The sequence below is a fragment of the Borostomias antarcticus genome (genome assembly GCF_949987555.1).
Source record: "Borostomias antarcticus genome assembly, chromosome: 15".
NCBI classification, from domain to species: domain Eukaryota; kingdom Metazoa; phylum Chordata; class Actinopteri; order Stomiiformes; family Stomiidae; genus Borostomias; species Borostomias antarcticus.
This window is the reverse complement of record NC_140248.1, coordinates 12696300-12715855: the sequence shown is the minus strand read 5'-3', so window position 1 is coordinate 12715855 and position 19556 is coordinate 12696300. Positions and strand designations below refer to the sequence as shown.

The window sequence follows — 19556 nt, the reverse complement described above, 5'->3', positions numbered from 1 at the left end:
CCTGTATGGTGATAATGTAATATTGGTAATTGCGAGTTTTGTAATAATGTTTATGGAATAAATATGAAAATAAAATTAAAAAAATTGCTTTTGACTGCTGCCTTCTGGTGAGAAACTATTGTATTTTCTTAAGATATCCCACAAATAGCAGAAACTCTCTTTTGTTTTGTTTTGTTTTACAGATGGCATGGCATGTGGTCACTCAAAGTAAAACAAAAGCAGTAACCAGTAGATGGCATAATTTGATCGGTAATGTTGAGTGATCTGCAGAAATTCGACCTGATCGAAATGTGTGTGACTACACTTCCAATAGCCTATTTGGTTACTTTTAGCCTATCATTTATAGAAAAATAGCCTACATCCACAGGTTTTCTCATGGGATGAGCCTTTGTTTGATGAAATGTGTGTGGTTGGTGTTTTAGTGATAGGCACAAGTCATTTTATTACAATGTAAACTGCGAACAATTGTAAACTGGTAGGAAGATAAAATGTTCCCACCCATTTATCCACTCGCAGACAGAGATGGCAGAGATGGTATACAGTAGGTGTGGCGGAGATGATGCAGAGTAGTTATTCAAATATAGGCTAGGTGGTATCACTGTAAAGTGACTGACTTGTGAGCGCAGACCTCCATCCGTGATGCATGTCGTCAGCATGTACAGTTGTTAACATAATGAATTACTATGCTTTTGATTATATTAACAATCAATTATACAGAATCAAAATGCAGAATGAAAATATATTTCTGTTAGTACTCAATATTTACAGGTCTTATCAACAATCTCACATAAGACACCATAACACATCATCACATAAAGACTAATTGGGCTAGCCTGGTGGTAGGCGAGCGACAGACGCACTGGAATTCCGTAGGGGCCCCGCGTGCAGAATGGGGGGACGGGTGTGGTGATGAGGGGATGACAGGTGAGCAGAGCCGTGCGGCGGACGCGTCACTGCTGGTTGCGACGTCGCTGCTGGTGAGCTACATCTGTAGCAGCTGCCCTGGGGCAGACTGACAGAAGCGTGGCTGCCAATCAGCGCCTACAGCCCCTCCGACCACCACCAACATTCATTCACATTCAAACGTTGCATGTCTTTATGATGGTGGGGGAAGCCGGAGTACCCGGAGGGAACCCACGCAGGCACGGGGAGAAGATGCAAACTCCACACAGAAAGGACCTGGAACAACCGGGATTCGAATCCAGGACCTTCTTGCTGTGAGGCGACAGTGCTAACCACTGAGCCACCGTGCTGCCCAGACGCAGACCAGTTGAGCTTGTTATCTAGGTGCACAACTAGATACTTGTAGTTCTGTACCACCTCGATGTCCTCGCCCCGGATATTAACTGACAGCAGAGGTGGCTTAGACCTGCGGAAATCAACAACCATCTCCGTCACATCTCCCATCATGTTTGTTTTCGTTGGCTGTCATGTGATCACTACAGGTGATATTGATATTGATTGATATTGAAGGGCCAGGTCAGGATCAGACACGAGGGACACTCTAAGGCCTCGTTCACACTGCATTCAAAAGTGGCCCAAATCTGATTTTTTTTCCCCAAATGTGACTCAGGTTAGTTTCTTTCATGACAGTATGAACAGCACAAATCACATGGAATCTGATATGTGTAAACCAGATTTGGGCCACTTCCATATGTGGTCCTAAATCAGATGCAGGTTAGATGTTTTGCAATGGGACCTCAGTCTGAACGGTCAAATCGGAATTCATGCGACTTTGATGTCACTACAGATCGACATTCGTCACAATTCTGTGCGCTGGCGGAAGTTAAAAAAAACAAGCATGGGCTGGTGGGAGTAGCCTACTCTCCTCTTCCTCATCATCGTTATCATATGCTCACGATTTTGCTGGCTTCCACTGCACATCAACTTATAAAAGAAAAGGTAAACATTGACTTCAGTCGGATAGTGTCCAGAATTTAATGGATTCTTCCTTGGCCCATGCTACATCCCTCCACCAAGTGAAAATTGAATGAAAATTGGTCTGGTAGTAATCCTGCTGACACATAGGCTATGGAACCGATAACAACCTCCTCCCCTGGACTTCGTTCTGGCAGAGGTAAACATTGAAGGGCCAGGTCAGGATCAGACACGAGGGACACCCTCTCTAATATTTCAATCATGCAGGAATCCGTGTTTGTCAAAATTCCTAAAATTCCTTTTATGATATGTGGCTTTGTCCTAGGTAATTTCACATTCTTAATACAATAGGGACAAGTCAAACTTTATTTTTATAGCACATTTAAAGCAACCATGGTTGATGAAAGTTCTGAACAGGAATACCAAAATAAATATAAAAGAAATAACAAACAACAACAAAACAATAATAATAATAATAGTAATAATACACACAATTGCAGCACAATTTAAAATAATGTTGAGGTGTCTAGCTCAACTCGAATTGAATACCAACGAGAAGAAGTGGGTCTTTACTGACTAATTCCTAGGGTCTGGGCAGTTCTTGGGTAAGCAGTTCCAGAGAGGGCAGCCACCGCAAAGGCTTGGTCACTTCTATTTTTGAGCCTGCATCTCGGATCATCGGTTGGTTGATCTCAGTGCTCTGGATGATGGTGCAAGGGTTCTGCTAGGGTGGCGCCAGCCCATTTAAAGCCTTAAAAACAAGCAACTTAAAATCAATTCTGAAGCTGACAGGAAGCCAGTGGAGGGAGGCCTACAGGTATTATGTGATCATGCTTTCTTTTAAAAGACTAGCAGCTACTATTAGCTACAAATGATGGAGAGACGACTGTTCTACACTCACAAAGAATTACAGTAGTCTAATCGAGAGGTAACCTACTGTAATAAAAGCATGAATAACTCTGTCAGTGGGTGAGAAATAGGCCTTAACCTTGGCTAGAAGTTTTAGATGAAAATGCTAGTTTTGACAACAGAACTGATCAGTTTATCAAATTTAAAGGAGCTGTCAACAATTACACCAAGTTTCTTTACAAAGGATTGATTGTCGGAAGCTAAAGGGCCAAGAGTAGGATCAGGGTCATTCAATAGGTCAGGTCGTCCAAAAATTTCAGTCTTGCTTTCATTAAGATAGAGAACTTTTAAACCTATTCAAGTTTTAATATCCTCTAAGCAATTTAACAAAGGCTGCAGAGAATCCTTACTTTCTGCTTTTGTGGGCAGAACGATTCGTGTGTCATCAGCAAAACAATGAAAGAGAATATTGTGTTTCTTATAAATGGACCCCAGGGGCAGCATATAAAATGAAAAGAGGATGGGACCCAAAATTTAGCTTTGAGGGACCCCAGAGGAAAGAGGGGCTGCAGTCAAGGAATATTCGCCTCTATAAAGGAGCTTGTTGGTTGGTTTGTTATGGTATAATATGTAATATGTGGATTATTTCCATATATCCATAAACTCCGTCCAACGAGCTGGCCCGATATCTATCCGACTTTTGCTCCTTCTTCGGTCACTGAGCTTTTGAGATTTGTATCATGGAAATATAACGTTAGCTGCTAATCTCACAGTGGTGAAGCTAGAATAGTACCTGGCAACCCAGCGCGCAGTACCAACGCTGTGATACTATTGGCTGGTATGCTATCAACAGTGTCATTGTCGGGCCATCAAAATTTCATAATGTAATAATTTCAGACAAAATATATTTTTTATGGAAAATCAATACTTTTACTCTGCAGCCTTCGCAAAGTCCTATGGATGTATTATTTTTGAAGAAATGTTTATTTTAATCCACATATTACATATTATACCTTTTAATAAAAACTTTAGTCAAATTTATAGAAATACACAAATCTTTGAAGCTGTCAGACAGTTTTTTTTTCTCCAATCAAGGTTAAAATCACCTATAATTCACAGTTATGTAGCTGTATAAGAGGAGAATCAACTATCTGTTAGATTTTCAATGGCTGGGGAAGGCTGAAAGGGACTCCCCTATCACTCACTTGTTTTTCCCTCCTAAGATTTACTGACAGAGCCAGACATTTATGATCATGCAGTCGTTTGATAACAGTGACAGTAAAATATGCCACCAATGACACCTCAAATCCCCCAAAAAGCAAGCAATCATCAATGTTGAAAGAAACCAAAAAGAGGCTGCGCCTTCCGAACGCGTCATCGTCGAAGAGGTCTGTCGGATTTTACAGAGTACGCATGCGCTGTTGTCCACACTACACCACTGTTTCCATCTCGTGTGCATGCTCGTGGCGGCCGGTCTGTAAACGACGGATAAAATAGCTAACGTTAGCTAGCAACAACATAATAATAACAACGATCATTTTTCAGTTTCTGTAAAAGTACAAGGGGTCTCGCTTCGAACTCACCAGTAGTAGAACATAGTGAAGTAGATAAAGATAAAGCTATCCTTGTATAAAATGCCTAATATAAAAGTATTCAGCGGCAGCTCTCATCCGGATCTTTCTCAGAAAATTGCCGACCGGTTGGGAATCGAGCTGGGGAAGGTTGTGACCAAAAAATTCAGCAACCAGGAGACATGGTAGGATGTTGAAACAACCTATTTATTAGCGGAATAATGCTCGTAAATTACAATCGTTTAGTTAGCTACCGTTTCCTAAATTAAGATGGGGGGTGTAAGGGGCGCCTGCCCACATGGTCGGCTGAAAGTGGAATTTGCTTGCTACTAGCTAACGTTGGCTATCTTAGCTTAACCAACAACAGTTAGCTTACATTAAGTTAGCTAATTTGCTTGCTACCCGCTAGACTAGGTTAGCTAACAGTTAGCTAACCTCCTACAGTCCTGTGAACTCCCCCTCCCCCTAAAGAAAGTACCGTGACCAAGCACCTGAGACAATTTGCATGACCTTTTGGTATGGGGCCCACACTAGCTACCCACCCCAATAACGTTAGCTAGCTAAATGGTCCAGTTAGATTTATTTAGTGTTGTCTAACGGTAAAGAATATAGCACTATAACACCATAAAAGTATGGTGATGTGGTTGACGTTACTGGTGTTGTAGGAGCTGCCTTTGGCAGGTGAAAAGCAGTAATGAATTGATTGTTAACGACAAAAGTTTGTACTGGCTTGTCTTCATGCTGATTCTACCGGTGAAATATCATTATATCTTGCGTGACTCCTCTTAATTTAGCTACAAGTGGTCTTGGAGAATCTTCACATGTGAATCTATTCTGAAATGTGTAATGTTAAATGATAAAGCCATAGTCACTCCCTATTGAAAGTGGACCATAATAAGCAAGACCAAATTTGTGAGAGTGACCAAATGCACTAAATTCTACTTCTATATTTCAAATATCTTTGGTTGTCTGTTTGCTGATATTTTATTGTTTTCTCCTGCAGTGTGGAGATTGGGGAAAGTGTCCGAGGAGAAGATGTCTACATTGTTCAGAGTGGTTGTGGTGAGATCAACGATAACTTGATGGAGCTTCTGATCATGATCAATGCCTGTAAGATTGCCTCTGCTACACGCGTGACTGCTGTCATCCCCTGTTTCCCGTATGCAAGACAAGATAAGAAGGACAAGGTGGGGGTGAGCGAAACTTTTCAAGTTAATTATCTCAATGCCACCATTCTTCTAAAAGTTTGTTTGCTAGAATTGTCCTTTTCAGCAAACACTAGTAGGATAGTAAATAGTAGAATGTAGGCCTAACTTACAAGAAACCACAGATCTTGTTTTCAGTTGTATTACCTGCAGGCTCTTTGAGCCAACGGTGGTGTGTATATAGTCATCGATTCTGAGCATATTACTCCACAGAGTCGAGCACCCATCTCAGCGAAGCTTGTGGCCAACATGTTGTCAGTCTCTGGAGCTGATCACATCATCACCATGGACCTCCACGCATCGCAGATACAGGCGAGAATCATTCTTAACACAGTATTTGATGAGTATTGCAGTGACTTTAATTGGAATTCTTAAGATAACAAGATTGTATGCAATTTCACGCAATGTCTAATGTGTATTGTTCTGTGCCTGCTCATGTAGGGATTCTTTGATATCCCTGTCGACAATCTCTATGCTGAGCCAGCTGTGCTGAAATGGATTAAAGAGAACATCATTGAGTGGAAGAATTGTACCATAGTGTCTCCTGATGCTGGCGGTGCTAAGAGGTAAGCAGAGGAATTGGAACTTTGATCCTATTGTGGAACGCTTTATCAATATCAAGGGTCAAGGAGAGACCATTTGATAATTTTGAAAGAATGGCAATGCTCAATCAATGACTTGTAATGTTGCCTAATTGCATCTTTGGATACTCCTTGCAGGGTCACCTCCATTGCAGACAGGTTGAATGTGGACTTTGCTCTCATCCACAAAGAGAGAAAGAAGGCTAATGAAGTGGACCGCATGGTTCTGGTGGGGGACGTGAAAGACAAAGTTGCCATTCTTGTTGACGACATGGCAGACACCTGCGGCACAATCTGCCTTGCAGCAGACAAGTAGGTGTTTCAAGACTTGTCCTTTTTCATGTGACATACTGCGTATGTTTTACTATGTGCTCTTTGTGTGTTATTGTTGTTTGACTTGTACAGCACTTTGGTCAACTTTGTTGTTTTTAAATGTGCTCTATAAATAAAATGGTATGGTATGGTAATTACCTGCAAGTCTTTGCAGAGTATCAAAACTTTGAAAAAGAGCTTTTGCATCTTTCAGGGGTGCAAACTTGTCACCTTTCGGTGAAATTTGCCATTTGTAATCTAAAATAGGTCATATGGGTGATTTGTGTAGATCCGGTGAGTTTCTGAAAGGGGGGGAGGAGGCTTATGTGCTTGGAGCCAGTACTCTCGTCTACCTATGTTAGCTATTAGCTGTCTTGCTACATTAGCTAGCACTTGTAGCGAGCTAGCCTAAAGACGCTAGCTAGTGGCCCGTTTAGCTAGATATAGCATGGGTAACGTTAACTAGATCGTAGTCTCAACGCCAGACCCATGAGAGTTCTTTCGCTGATACACTACGTAAGCTACGCTAACTACGTTACTGCTTGCTGCAGATCTCTCTATGGGTCTGGGACACTTCATGCAAAAATCTGGTGCTCACATCCTGGCAATTCATTGGTTTCGCAGGAATCCCCCCAACACCAATCAGTAACTACTTTCGTGATCAGGCATTCCCACCCATAGATATGCCCCGCCCATCTACCCTGGGCTAGCGTCTCATTTGCTGCTACGACCTGTCACTTTTTCAGTTTTGAACTGTTGATATGCCCTCAGAATACCAGCTTGGGCAGCAAAGTAGCACAGACTCCAATGTAGTATGCGGAGCGCAGCGATTCAATGTAATATTTGAGTCTGGAGAGAGACTAACTAGATCATAAAAAGACAGCGGAGGGGGGTTTATAAGGTAGCGTCAGTGTTACTAACTTGGCGACTTTGTCGCTATATCTGGCGACTTTCCAGACCCCCTTGGCAACTTAATTAGTTAAAAGCGACCAGCAACAACTTGCTAGTTTTTCTGGTCATTTGGGTAATTATTGTGTTGACAGAGCTCTGCAAAAGTATCTAATATATCCCGTTCTGCTGTTCACATTACAACCGAGCTCATGAGAGCCGAGTACAGTGAGAGCTGCCGTCTCCTCCTCACCACTCACACAGCCAGTCTGACTAGATAGCAACTCCACAATCCTAGCCAGCTGCAGCAGCCAGCGGAGTGAGCAGACACAGTGACCACTCTGAGCAAGAGCTGCGTTTCTATTTATTTTGCCTCTTTCAGAAATGCATATTATACAAATTAGTTGATTACATCATCTGGCGACTTCTAGCTACTTTTGGGAGAGCCAACAGCTACTTCCCTTACAGAGGAGTTGGCAACACTGAGTGCAGTTTAGCTTGTGTACGGTTTGTACGGGGTTGTAACAATGCGAAGGGCTAACTTACTTTCACTTTCAAATAGGTGCTGTACTCCATTTATTTTGTACCAAGATAAAGTATAGGGCTGATGGTAGCCTACCAAAATCAATCAAACACTTGAAATGGCTTATAAAATAAATGTTTTGGGCTGTTTCTACCAAACAGCCTAGTCCACAATGATGTTAGCCTTATATCAGACAAAATGTCAGTGGAGTGGGCGGATTTGTGTGCGATATATTTTTCATGACCATAGCGGAGAGAACAGTCCGTTGACTGGGTGGCTTGGGTCTTTCAGGATCCTGTTGGCCTTGGTCTTGCATCTTCTGTATCTCCATGTCTTCGAGGTGGAGGAGTGGCGCTTAAGCGCTTTAAAGGACAATGCTCGTTTTTGACAACCTGGACCTTATTTACGACATATTATAAGACGTTTGACTCACCGAGATCACTTTGGTGTAGTTCGGAGGCATGTAGAAGAAATTTAAAATCCAGCGCGATCCAGTATATCCATGTAATGGCGGTGGTCGGGGCACTTAGAATGCAGTTTCTAAAAATCTATTTTCTGCCGCGAAACGGTTGTTTTCATCAGTCTGTCTTTAGGAATCGCTAGTTGTGCTTACATAGAGCATAGGCCTGTTGTGGTTTTTCACATGCCTCTGTAATATAATCTTTAGAAACGTCTTTCGAAACGAAATAGCTTCCTCACTTGCTCCAGCACGCATGCGCACAGCGCGCAATCGTTGCTCCAGCACGCTGTGCGCATGCGTGCTGGAGCAAGTGAGGAAGATATTTCGTGTCTAAAGACGTTTCTAAAGATCATATTGTCGTAAATAAGATCCAGGTTGTCAAAAACGAGCATTGTCCTTTAATAATGCATTACACTTTACCTAAACCCGTTAGACTTTAGATTTAGTAAACTAAAATCTTAATGATATTTAATCACTAAAACTAGACTAAAACTAATCCAATGCAGTCTGACTGAATTGTGAGTCTAGCTATTAATGTGCCACAGGTTTCAGTAAGTGAGACCAACAACAGGAGCAAAAGAAACACCAGCACCTGAAAAGATGCAGGGAGAAAATAAAAATGCCAGTGCTTCCCATTGACCATGACAAATCCCTATATCCTCATGCTAAAATCGAATTGTAATTAGGTTGAATTGTAATTAGGTTGTTTTTGAATACCCAGGCTTGTGTCAGCTGGTGCCACAAAGGTCTACGCCATCCTGACCCATGGGATTTTCTCAGGCCCTGCCATCTCCCGCATCAACAGTGCTAGTTTTGAGGCAGTGGTTGTCACGAATACCATCCCACAGGAGGACAAGATGAAACACTGCTCAAAAATACAGGTCAGAATAACATCCTGTGTGTGTTCCTTTAAAACTATATAGCTTCACTTAAAGGGATGGATGGTTTTTATCACATTTAGCTTGTTTTGTTACTTACCTGATGTCATGTAGGCTCATCCAGCAGGAGATCTGGAATGAGAAAGAAAGAACAAAACATACAATTCAATTCAACATCTCAATTGTTTGGAGCAAGCTAAATGTTTTAAATGTCAAACTATACATTTAAGAGATTCATATATTATTTTAACTTTAGCTTGACTTTATGGTGTTCTATAAATCATATGATGCCATCAATTTCTTCTCTGTTGACACCTCTAGGTTATCGACATCTCAATGATCCTCGCTGAGGCTATTCGCCGGACACACAACGGAGAATCTGTTTCGTATCTCTTCAGCCATGTTCCCTTGTAACATTGCAGGAGCTCTGTTCGTTGCAGCCTGTTAGTCCAGGGAACCGTACCAAAGTTGGGAGGTCTGGAATATTACATCTCAGCCCATCCAGCCATTCCCCAAGTTGGGCAAAGGGATGGAAGAAGCTAATTAGGAAGCACTCCAACCACAAATAGATTCAGCCTTCTAGGGGCTCTTCGCCAGTATTCTATTGTAATGCGCTGGCTCTCAATTGGTTTGAGAATTTGACATGTCAAATACAGACCTTGGATATAGTTACTTAGTTTATATACCATGTTATTTCATGAAGGCATTGTTAATTGAAAGACTGGAAGCTCTAGTTTACATTGCTGTAGATTCGCCACTTGAGAGAAATATCCACGCCAATGGTGGCTCACCTTTGATGAGCTTGTTCTTTTATGTTCAGGAGAGGGAGGGGCGTTCCCCACCCACCTACTGGTCCTAGCTTTTGAGTTTGAGAGAAATGGATAGATTTTTGCAGGGTTGTATACAAATTTGGTGTTTACATCCACACCTTATTTAGTATTAGTTTTAATGCTACACACAACTTGTTTTACATGCCAGATTCTATGAACTATTCCAAGTGTCCTTAATTCTATGCTTTGGTGTGTTCATACTATTGATTTGGAAAGTTTGGTTGTATGTGTTAGTGATCAAATCTTTACTAGCTTGTACACACAACGTGATTGTGATGCAAGGTGTAATGCACATTGACTTTCACACCAAGCAATAAGGCTTATGCATGTCAATTCTGATGTTGCCATCACATTATTTGTGCTGCAGATTGAGAGTTTAAATGCCTAAGTCTTGGAAAAATACAATTTAAGTGAAGTGGTGCAACTCCAGCCTGGAAGCGGATGTTTTGTATGTTGACTCTTCTCCTCAATGTGGAGCTAGTTGTCTACATTCATTGAGAGCAATACACAGCGGTGCAGCAAATAATGCCCTCACAACTGAATGTGTTCAAAGTGTTTTCACTGCTGTCCAAATCCTTTTGTGTTTGTGATTTTAGTCAGGATTACTGTTCCCTTTTAAGAAGGCACTGCTTTTTGACCCCCTATAGATTAATTTCAGGATGCCTGTTGCCTTAAAGTGGAAACCTTGCAGGATGCAAGTATGAATGTATAGTGTTATGGACTGATCAAGTTCATTAAAGTAAATTCTGGAAAAAGCATGTTGTCCACTGGTTTTTCAATCAAACAGATCTCTGGAACCACAGAGATAGCTGACATTAAAGTCTGAATAGTAAACACTCATCCTGCTCTGTTTCTCCCAAAGTGGATGTGAGCAAATGCCTTATTTTCTTTCTCATTTCACTGTCCAACTGATTGACTGAGCAGTAAAACCATCACGAAAAGGAGAAGCTGAACGATACTTTAGTTAATACTACTAGCTAACGTTGTACACAATCTATCCTGTGGTGTCGTGCACAGTCGATAACGGCAACAGTCAGCTAGGCTAGCTACAGTATCTTAGCCTGGCCTAAGTTTGAGTGTGACTTATGATGTCTGCCGATTTTCTCCGAGGCAGCTTGTCAGACACTAATCCACATTAAGACCAGCACTGCTTTCTAAAGCCATCCAATCTGTTGGGTCTCTCCTGTAGTACTTAGCTAACCATTGGTCAATAAATCTAGGTCAGTAGGCTACAGTAGACATATAGGTTACAGTAGCTGTGAACACTACCAAGCTGTAGTAGTATGGGTTTTGATGCTAAATTTGATCTTATGATTCTGCTTTGACATTCTTAGTTTTTTGGGAGAATTTGATGAACAACAGACGAGGGGTGGCGTCAATTAGTTCAGAGACTGGAAATTCAAAATGAAGCACTGAGTGAGAGGCAGAAGAACCCTTCCTACAGATCACATTTGTTTGATGGCAACCTCACCTACAACCATCTTCTCTCTGTTGGGCCCAAATGCTGCCCCACGAGACTGGAGGAAAGTCCAAATTAGCCTTGTATCAATAGACAGTGGGGATGGTGGGTCTCCTGCCCTTGAAAGCCCCATAAACAGACTTGTGAAACAGAGGCTGTTACATGTTGGCTCTTATTCAGTCTTGCCAAGCAGTGACTTATTTAAGGGGACAGGGACAAGTTGGCAGGAATGCCCAGAGGAACACTGGGATATGGAGAAGAGAGAAGACCTAGTGGAGCTCTTGGATGTAGAGGAATGCGCTACAATGGAGGATGAAGAGAACTGGTATGTGACTGCATGACTATTTCGCTGCTCTGACTTCACGATTTGTTGAAACCATGCCCAGTAGTGAATGTAATTTCTCATAACTATTTGCTTAGTAATGGTTTGGAGGGCCTTGACTTTGCAGAATCTAGAAACAATCATTTCTTTGGTTCTCAGGTTATACAAGTCACCTAGGAAACAGGCATTTGTGGAAAAAGGTTCAGTCTCCTTTGAAGTGGTGCAGAAAGGTCCTGGACAAGCCCAGCCCTGAAACAGATGGCATGTCATACACTGATTAACATGTTGGACCAAAGTAAGGTACACTGATGCATTCACTTTCCCATTATATGTACTGATGTCCATATGATGGCTCGCATGCAGGAGGAGAGTGAGTTGGCTATTGTTACGTGCTGGTCTTCCTGATGTTACTCTGTACATTAAGACACTGTGTTTGCTCTCCTTGTCTCCAGGTTAACGTCAGAACTATGCCTCCATTCCTGGCACAGAATTACCCAAGAACCCTGATTCATCCTTGTCGCCACTATCTAACTAGGCAAAATGGTCTGGAGTTCGACAAATACAGACTGGAGGACACAATTGGATACCCGCTTCACTCTTGCCAACAGCCTTGCAGCCCCCCCTCTCCACTGAGCTCATCCATATGCCAGTCTCCCAAATCCGCCGTACGGCAGACTCACAATAACACACAGCTGCCAAGGGCTTCCCATCAGGTGGCTCACTCTAAGCTGCTTGAGCTCGCCCAGAGCAGAGGTAAGTGGAGCATCATCTTGTACATTCAAGAGACCAATTACACTTAAAAGTTTTAGGTTGAGAACAAAAGTACCTTTGAAATGGTGCCATGTAGAATATTCCTACTACCCATTAACATATCTGCTGTGACTGCTTGATTATGCAAAATGGAAGGTGACCAAGATGTATGACATTGTAGTGGCCCTGAGGAGGAGCGGCATGCCAGACCTGAACTCACCTCCTCGCACCAGCCTCTGCTCCTTCCAGGCTGTCCAGAACGGCAGAAATATGGAGGACAATGTCAGTCCTCCCTTCCACACCACACACCAGAGCTACCCCATTAACCTGTCTACATCAGGTGTGTTTCTCCTGGCCAGTAGAATTGACTCATCTTGTGTGCCTGCCTTGTGTCTTACATTATATCTGAACATTATATCTGAGTAACAAAACATGCCCACAGCAGGTCCACACTTAGAAGAATTTTTTTTATTTAGAGATAACATATTATGATCACTTTCTAGGTGCAGCATCTGCCAGGTTTAGGAATACTGGGCGCCGGTCTGCATCTTCCACTGCCAAAACCGCGAGTTCCAGTTTCTCAGTGCTGGATGCTGGAGCGCGACAGTTCCTGAGGGAGTCGGTGCAGGCTGCATCCTTTAGGGGGCTGCAGAGAGCCCAATCACTCAGCCCTTCCAGGATTCTGTGTCCTGGCAAGCGTATCTCAGTTGGAGGGTACCTGTCCTGTCATGGTCGTGTTTATGCCTCTCCCGAGAGGTCTACTGCCCTATCTTGGGTAAGAATTTAGCAACCTGATCGTAGGTAAAAACAAAACTGTACATGCATTTAATGATGGTGACTCTAAATAAACAATTTAAGTTGTCGTAATTTGTATAACAGTTATTGACCTTATAGCAATATGGTTCTATACACTTTATCATTGTTTATCCAATTGTTTGTTTATTAAACAATACAATTGTTTATTAAAAGGACTGTGAGTGCATTACCGCTGAGTAGATGTACAATAAAAGCTGTTGTTTACTCCGTTTTTATTTTTGACTTGAACACGTTGCTGCATTTTCCATGTGCAATTAATGACACACCATGGTTTGCTGTCATTACGTGAATTTTGAATGCTGAATGAATGTCTCGATGAGAGCCTGGAAACCCTCTCCCCCCACCCCCACCTCTCCGAGCTAACAGGGCTATGTGATTGGTCCAGGCCTCGAAAACAGCCTTCAGGATCTACTATTCCATGCAGGCCTTGCATACGCACCATGAAAAATATAACCTAATTTCACCAGTTCGGTGAAGAAAGACAAATTGAACTTGAAAATCGGAGTAAACGAACGAATATACCGACTTGATTTGGTAAGAGTATAATGCACTCGACGCAATATGACGGCGGGTCGTTTAGTTGAGGCCTACTAGGGCCTTAAAAATCTCCTTAAAAAACAATGGCAGACATATCTGCTAGTTAGCCCGCTAGCTAGCTAAACGTGTAGCTAGCGAACACAACGAACGCCATCTTATTTAATTCAAGGTTTGATTGTCTCACAATTTATTATCATTTCGTAAACCAAATCGTAATGCATTAAGTGCGTAGCCGCATTGATAGCTAGCTAACGTCACCTAATTAACACGATTTAGCTAGCTAGCCCAATTGGCTCACGGCGGGCTAGCTAGCTAGCTAATACTATTAAAGTAACGTTAGGCCGCTAACGACGTTGCTAACGTTAGCTAGCTAGCTAATATATGACCAGCTAGCTAACGTTAGCTAGCTAGTGTGATATCTGTCGCAGTATGGCACCGATAGCCAGGATACCCAATGTATAGTTAGCCAGCTAGTGGGCTAACGTTAGTCATGGCTGGTTAGTTAACGTTAGCCACGATTGCTTAAACTCGGACTTCATCCAGCATATTGTTTTTTGATTGAAACATATCTAGCTAACGTTAGCTAAACTAGCTAGGTTTAATTAACGTTACCATAAACATGCATGGGAATTGTGAAGGGCTGAAAACGACCAGCTAACGAGTTCTGTTATCTGCCAGTTGGTCACCACCCCCCACTACGTCACTCAGGCTCGCTCTGAAGTCGCTCGTCTAGATCAATAACGTTCGATCAACTAGATGTGTCTCTTCTACAGTGTCGCAGGCGTATTAATCGACCACAGTGGATAGTATCACACATTGTACAACACTTTTGTGTTTCTATCCGTTTCTAGATGCTGCCTAGTGGGATAGAAACATTAACTAACAAAGTAACTAACGTTATATAATAATGTTGCTGGTTGCATACACCCATCCACCGCTGAAGAGAGCAGACAGCAGCTTCTGGGCTGAGTTATGTCTAATGTTTTAGATAATTTCCGCACACTCAGATTACGTATTTAAAATGCTCTCACTTCCCTTCTGGTCCGAGTGGTCTGCATGAATTACTCCCCAACATGAACATCAATATCTCATGCATACTGTCATTGCACTTTGTACACTAAAGTATAAATGCGTCCACATTAATATTCTGGACCTGCCATCACTTAAGGTTAGCTGGTGTAATGAAGAACCTGTTATATCAATTGCATGTTTTAGTCTTCTTTTACTGGTTCTTTTACTGGTCTTTTAATCTTGTTATTTGGTCACATTATATGCTCATACCTGCATTCATTGCTGAATTGATTAATCAATGAATTATTTTCTTGATTATTTAGTTGAAACTTCAACTTTGGGAAGCATGCATTGTTGTACACTGAAAGAGGATATAACATGAAGCAAAATGATAGATTGTTGTGTCTTCTGTGTTTTAAGAAGATAGGTGGTAAATAGAATGGACGAGGGTGGAGGGGTCTTGAATTTTCAAATGCAGGACTCCAAGGTTCCTCACACAATGATCATGCAGGATTTTGGTAAGTTCTCTCACCAGTGTGTGAACATATATTCATAATGTATATATGTGCTGATATTAATCAAACAGTGTTTGCTATAACTGATATGTCTGTTAGTTAACAATCTTAAATGACTTTCACAGTGACGGGTATGGGCGGCATGGCCCACGTGGATGGCGACCACATCATTGTGTCTGTGCCGGAGGTGGTGCTGGTGTCAGATGTGGAGACAGACGAGGGCATAACCTTCGAGCACGAGCAGGCTTCAGAGGTGGTGGAGGAGCAAGACATCTGCTGCGGCGATGAGGTGATGGATGCTGACAGCATGATCATGAACGAGTCTGTCCTGGGGGCCGAGGTGGCCATTGAGGAGGTGCTGGACTCTAACCACCACACGCTGACCGCGGAGCTCATAGAGGAGTCTGACAGCGTTCCTGACGAGGTCTTTGAGATGGTCTCAGAGGAGGTCTTGGTTTCCAACTGCAACTCTGAGACCTTTGTCCAGGAGCAGGAGGACATTCCAGACTCCGTAGTCGCCATCCACTCAGAAGAGCAAGACGATGAGGACGGGAGGAGCACCTCTGAAGACTACCTCATGATCTCTTGTGAGTTTCATGTATTGTTTTCAGGGGATAGTTTGAATTAAAAAGCTTTGTCAGGCAATCAGAAAATTGAGCCTGGCAATCTCGTAATTGTTTCTGCAGTGGACGATGTTGGTGAGAAGTTGAACATAGAGGACTCCCCCCTGAAGCTGAGGGCTGAGATGTTGCAAGAGGACGGCTCTAAAGAGGGAGACAACTCTAAGGTCATCAAAGTGTATATCTTCAAGGCAGAGGCTGATGATGATGTGGACATTGGTAAGGGCTGGTCCTCGTTTCGCTTTCTGAATGTTGTTACCGATTTGTTTTAGACATTCTTACAGTTTCCCTAACCTCTCTCCTTGGTAAGCGAAGGTGGGACAGAGATAGTAGCAGAGAGTGATTTCCATAACGGCCATGCGGTGCTGGAACAGGGAAGTATGGGAAAGCTGTCGCGGGAGAAGATGGTGTACATGGCGGTGAAGGACCCGGAGGAGGAGGAGGAGGAGGAGGACATCAGTGAGTCACTCCCCAAACCCCCAATATTTAAAGTGTGACAGAAAAGAAACCCAATCCATTTTGTTCTGAAGTTGTAATGACAGACTGACTTTCTCTTGTGTGTGTGTCTGTGTGTGTGTGTGTGTGTGTGTGTGTGAGCAGACTGCACTGAGATGGCTGATGAGGTGTACATGGAGGTGATTGTGGGAGAGGAAGAGGCCCCTGCCATACAGGAAGCACTGGACGACTCTAGCCATAAGAGCTTTGTCCCTGTAGCCTGGGCTGCAGCCTATGGTAAGAGCCCTTTCGCTCTGTTACTAACCCGAACAAGAGATCTTCAAGATTTTGTGGACACATTTTATACTCAAACACACTCCCCACACTATTACCCTTTCAGGAAATAGTCTTGACTCCAGGCTGGAGAACAAAAACAGCCCAGGTGGAAACTACCTGAAGATCAGCGACAGCCTGGGCACAAGCAGAGCGCTTAAACAGAAGATCAAGAAAAAGAAGAAGGGAGAGGCACGTCAGTGCCAGACAGGTATGGGGTCTCTAGCATTCTCCATGTTCTCATGTTCTAGAACATGCGTCTAACACAAGGCCGGTAGCATTTTCATCTGGCCCACACACTGATATGGATGTCAGTTAACTTTCACATTCAAAGCCTTTTGAACAATTTTTTTCAAGAAAATTGATCAGCTTGTATCAAATAAACATTGTCAGTTGTCCAGTGCAGCAAGCCAAACAGTAAAGTAGCTCAGACACCATAATGTCACAACCATTTTTTTTTTTTAAAGGATAATTGGCTAGTTATGTGTAGCCAATAACAACATCTCAGCAATAGACAAACATGCTATAATTAAGCAGTTATTGTGAAACATACTGGACACAAACTGGATAGCTTGTAGGCTATGGTTTTTCTCTGATATGTGTTTGGCCGAAGTTTGACACCCTTGTTCTATAAGCTTGATGAAAAAAATGAATTTGATATACTAACATGTCTATTCGCCTTCTTATATTGCCTCAGCTGTCATTATTGGACCAGATGGCCAGCCTCTGACGGTGTACCCTTGTCACATCTGTGGCAAGAAGTTCAGATCGCGAGGCTTTCTGAAGAGCCACATGAAGAACCACCCAGACCACATGTTCAAGAAGAAGTACCAATGCACCGACTGTGACTTCACCACCAACAAGAAAATCAACTTCCACAACCACCTGGAGGGCCACAAGCTCATAGTCAAGAACGACCGGGTCCCAGAGCTCACGGAGTTCACACGCCGCTACTGCGTGGCCAGCCCCCTCAGCCCCAACAAGCTCATCCTGCGTGACCAGGAACCCAAGATGCATGGCTGCAAGTACTGTGACTATGAGACTGCCGAGCAGGGCCTGCTCAACCGCCACCTGCTGGCCGTGCACAGCAAGAACTTTCCCCATGTGTGTGTGGAGTGCGCCAAGGGCTTCCGCCACCCCTCCGAGCTCAAGAAGCACATGAGGACCCACACTGGCGAGAAGCCCTTCCATTGCCGGCACTGTGAGTTCCGCTGCGCGGACCAGTCCAACCTGAAGACTCACATCAAGAGCAAGCACGGCGCTGAGCTGCCCTTCAAATGCGGCCACTGCCCACAGGCCTTCCCCGACGAGGAGGAGCTGCAGAGGCACATGGAGATCCTCCAGGGCCATAAGACGCACCAGTGCCCCAACTGCGAACACAAGAGCACCAACTCCAGCGACCTGAAGCGCCACATCATCTCTGTGCACACCAAGGACTTCCCTCACAAGTGCGACATGTGCGAGAAAGGTTTCCACCGGCCGTCGGAGCTCAAAAAACACGCAGAGACCCACAGGGTGGGCCGGCTGCACCAGTGCCGCCACTGTGACTTCAAAACCCCCGACCCCTTCGCGTTGAGTCGGCACATTCTGTCCGTCCACACCAAAGACCTGCCCTTCAAGTGCAAGCGCTGCCGGCGCGGCTTCAGGCACCAGCTGGAGCTCAAGAAGCACATGAAGACGCACAGCGGGCGCAAGGTGTACCAGTGCCAGTACTGCGAGTACAGCTCCTCGGACGCTTCGGGCTTCAAACGGCACGTCATCTCCATCCACACTAAGGACTACCCCCACCGCTGCGACTACTGCACCAAGGGCTTCCGCAGGCCCTCGGAGAAGAGCCAGCACATCATGCGACATCACAAGGACATTTTAATGTAGAGGGGTTTTTCACCCATCAGCCCCCTGTTCAGAACAATCTTCCTCTGACTGTAGAGCAGGGGCAATGGTTTATATATGTGGTAAAGACAAAAGCTAATTTCTCACAGCTTTGTGCTGTTATTTATTAATGTCAGTCTTCAAATTCACAAATCCACGATGGCAGGAAGCAGACACATGCATTTACTAACATTGGTACAACACGCACTTTCTCAAACATGAAATTGATTGAATTCCAGGTTTGTTTGAATATCACAGCAGTATCATGTAATATATGTCGCCATGAATGCCATGAATGGTGGTTGTCTATTTGGTGGTAATTGGTGGTAAAACAAAACAATGTATGAATTGTATGAAAAAATAGATCATGATCAGTTGAAAGACCCAGATATAATATCTCCAACACGCACCTTTCTGGGAAACTTTTCTGTTATCAAACAGGGATGTGGATGATAAGTTGTTCACTCGGGCATTTGCTTTCTGTCTATTGCTAAACAATCAGGGGTTTTAATTTTTCGATGTATGCAGTGCTAAAATCATGTTGGTCAGAGCCAATGACTCATTTGCCCGAAATGTTAAATATTAAATGACCAGTGTTATACGTCACCATTGAAATATCAGGTTCTTTAATAAATAAGATATTTACATAGGCTCACTGCTTGCATTCACTCCTAATACTCACTATCTACCACCAAATTCATAATTTCCTTGGTTCTCAAATCAATCACATGGCAGGAATGTTAACTATGCTTTAACAAGAGCCATGTTGCATAATTCTTTTACTGATGACATCTCACCATGGAAAATGTGATTAATCCATTCATTATTCTGTTATGACAGTGGTTGGCATTAAAAGTTCATCCCTTCATTTTAAGTAAGGGTAAAATTACTTATTTTGTTCCAACAATTAA

General features: G+C 43.2%; 2 protein-coding genes across 3 annotated transcripts; both read left to right on the top strand.

The window, feature by feature from the left end:
* Positions 1 to 4188: 4188 nt before the first annotated feature.
* Positions 4189 to 10640, top strand: LOC311318196 (ribose-phosphate pyrophosphokinase 1). Of its 2 annotated transcripts, none has more exons than XM_084449452.1 (7): positions 4189 to 4483; positions 5302 to 5485; positions 5717 to 5815; positions 5945 to 6069; positions 6223 to 6396; positions 8989 to 9148; positions 9467 to 10640. In XM_084449452.1, exons 1-7 carry the CDS (start codon positions 4362 to 4364, stop codon positions 9557 to 9559), a joined length of 957 nt encoding a protein of 318 aa, XP_084305578.1. In that variant the 5' UTR covers positions 4189 to 4361; the 3' UTR covers positions 9560 to 10640. The 2 variants fall into 2 exon arrangements, with proteins under 2 accessions (XP_084305578.1, XP_084305577.1); XM_084449451.1 differs by having other exon boundaries at positions 5302 to 5491.
* Positions 10641 to 15309: 4669 nt separating this feature from the next.
* Positions 15310 to 18648, top strand: LOC311318701 (zinc finger protein 711-like; the record flags this gene model as incomplete). Its single annotated transcript, XM_084450106.1, has 7 exons — positions 15310 to 15388; positions 15511 to 15972; positions 16072 to 16224; positions 16321 to 16464; positions 16606 to 16737; positions 16841 to 16984; positions 17471 to 18648. 7 exons carry the CDS (start codon positions 15310 to 15312, stop codon positions 18646 to 18648), a joined length of 2292 nt encoding a protein of 763 aa, XP_084306232.1.
* Positions 18649 to 19556: the final 908 nt, after the last annotated feature.

What these genes read in the sequence shown, in the direction of transcription:
- LOC311318196 (XM_084449451.1), top strand. Translation starts at nt 4,362, where the DNA reads ATGCCTAATATAAAAGTATTCAGCGGCAGCTCTCATCCGGATCTTTCT. An exon ending in GATGCTGGCGGTGCTAAGAG is followed by an intron (nt 6,070 to 6,222) that starts GTAAGCAGAGGA and finishes TACTCCTTGCAG; the next exon opens with GGTCACCTCCATTGCAGACA. An exon ending in AACACTGCTCAAAAATACAG is followed by an intron (nt 9,149 to 9,466) that starts GTCAGAATAACA and finishes TGACACCTCTAG; the next exon opens with GTTATCGACATCTCAATGAT.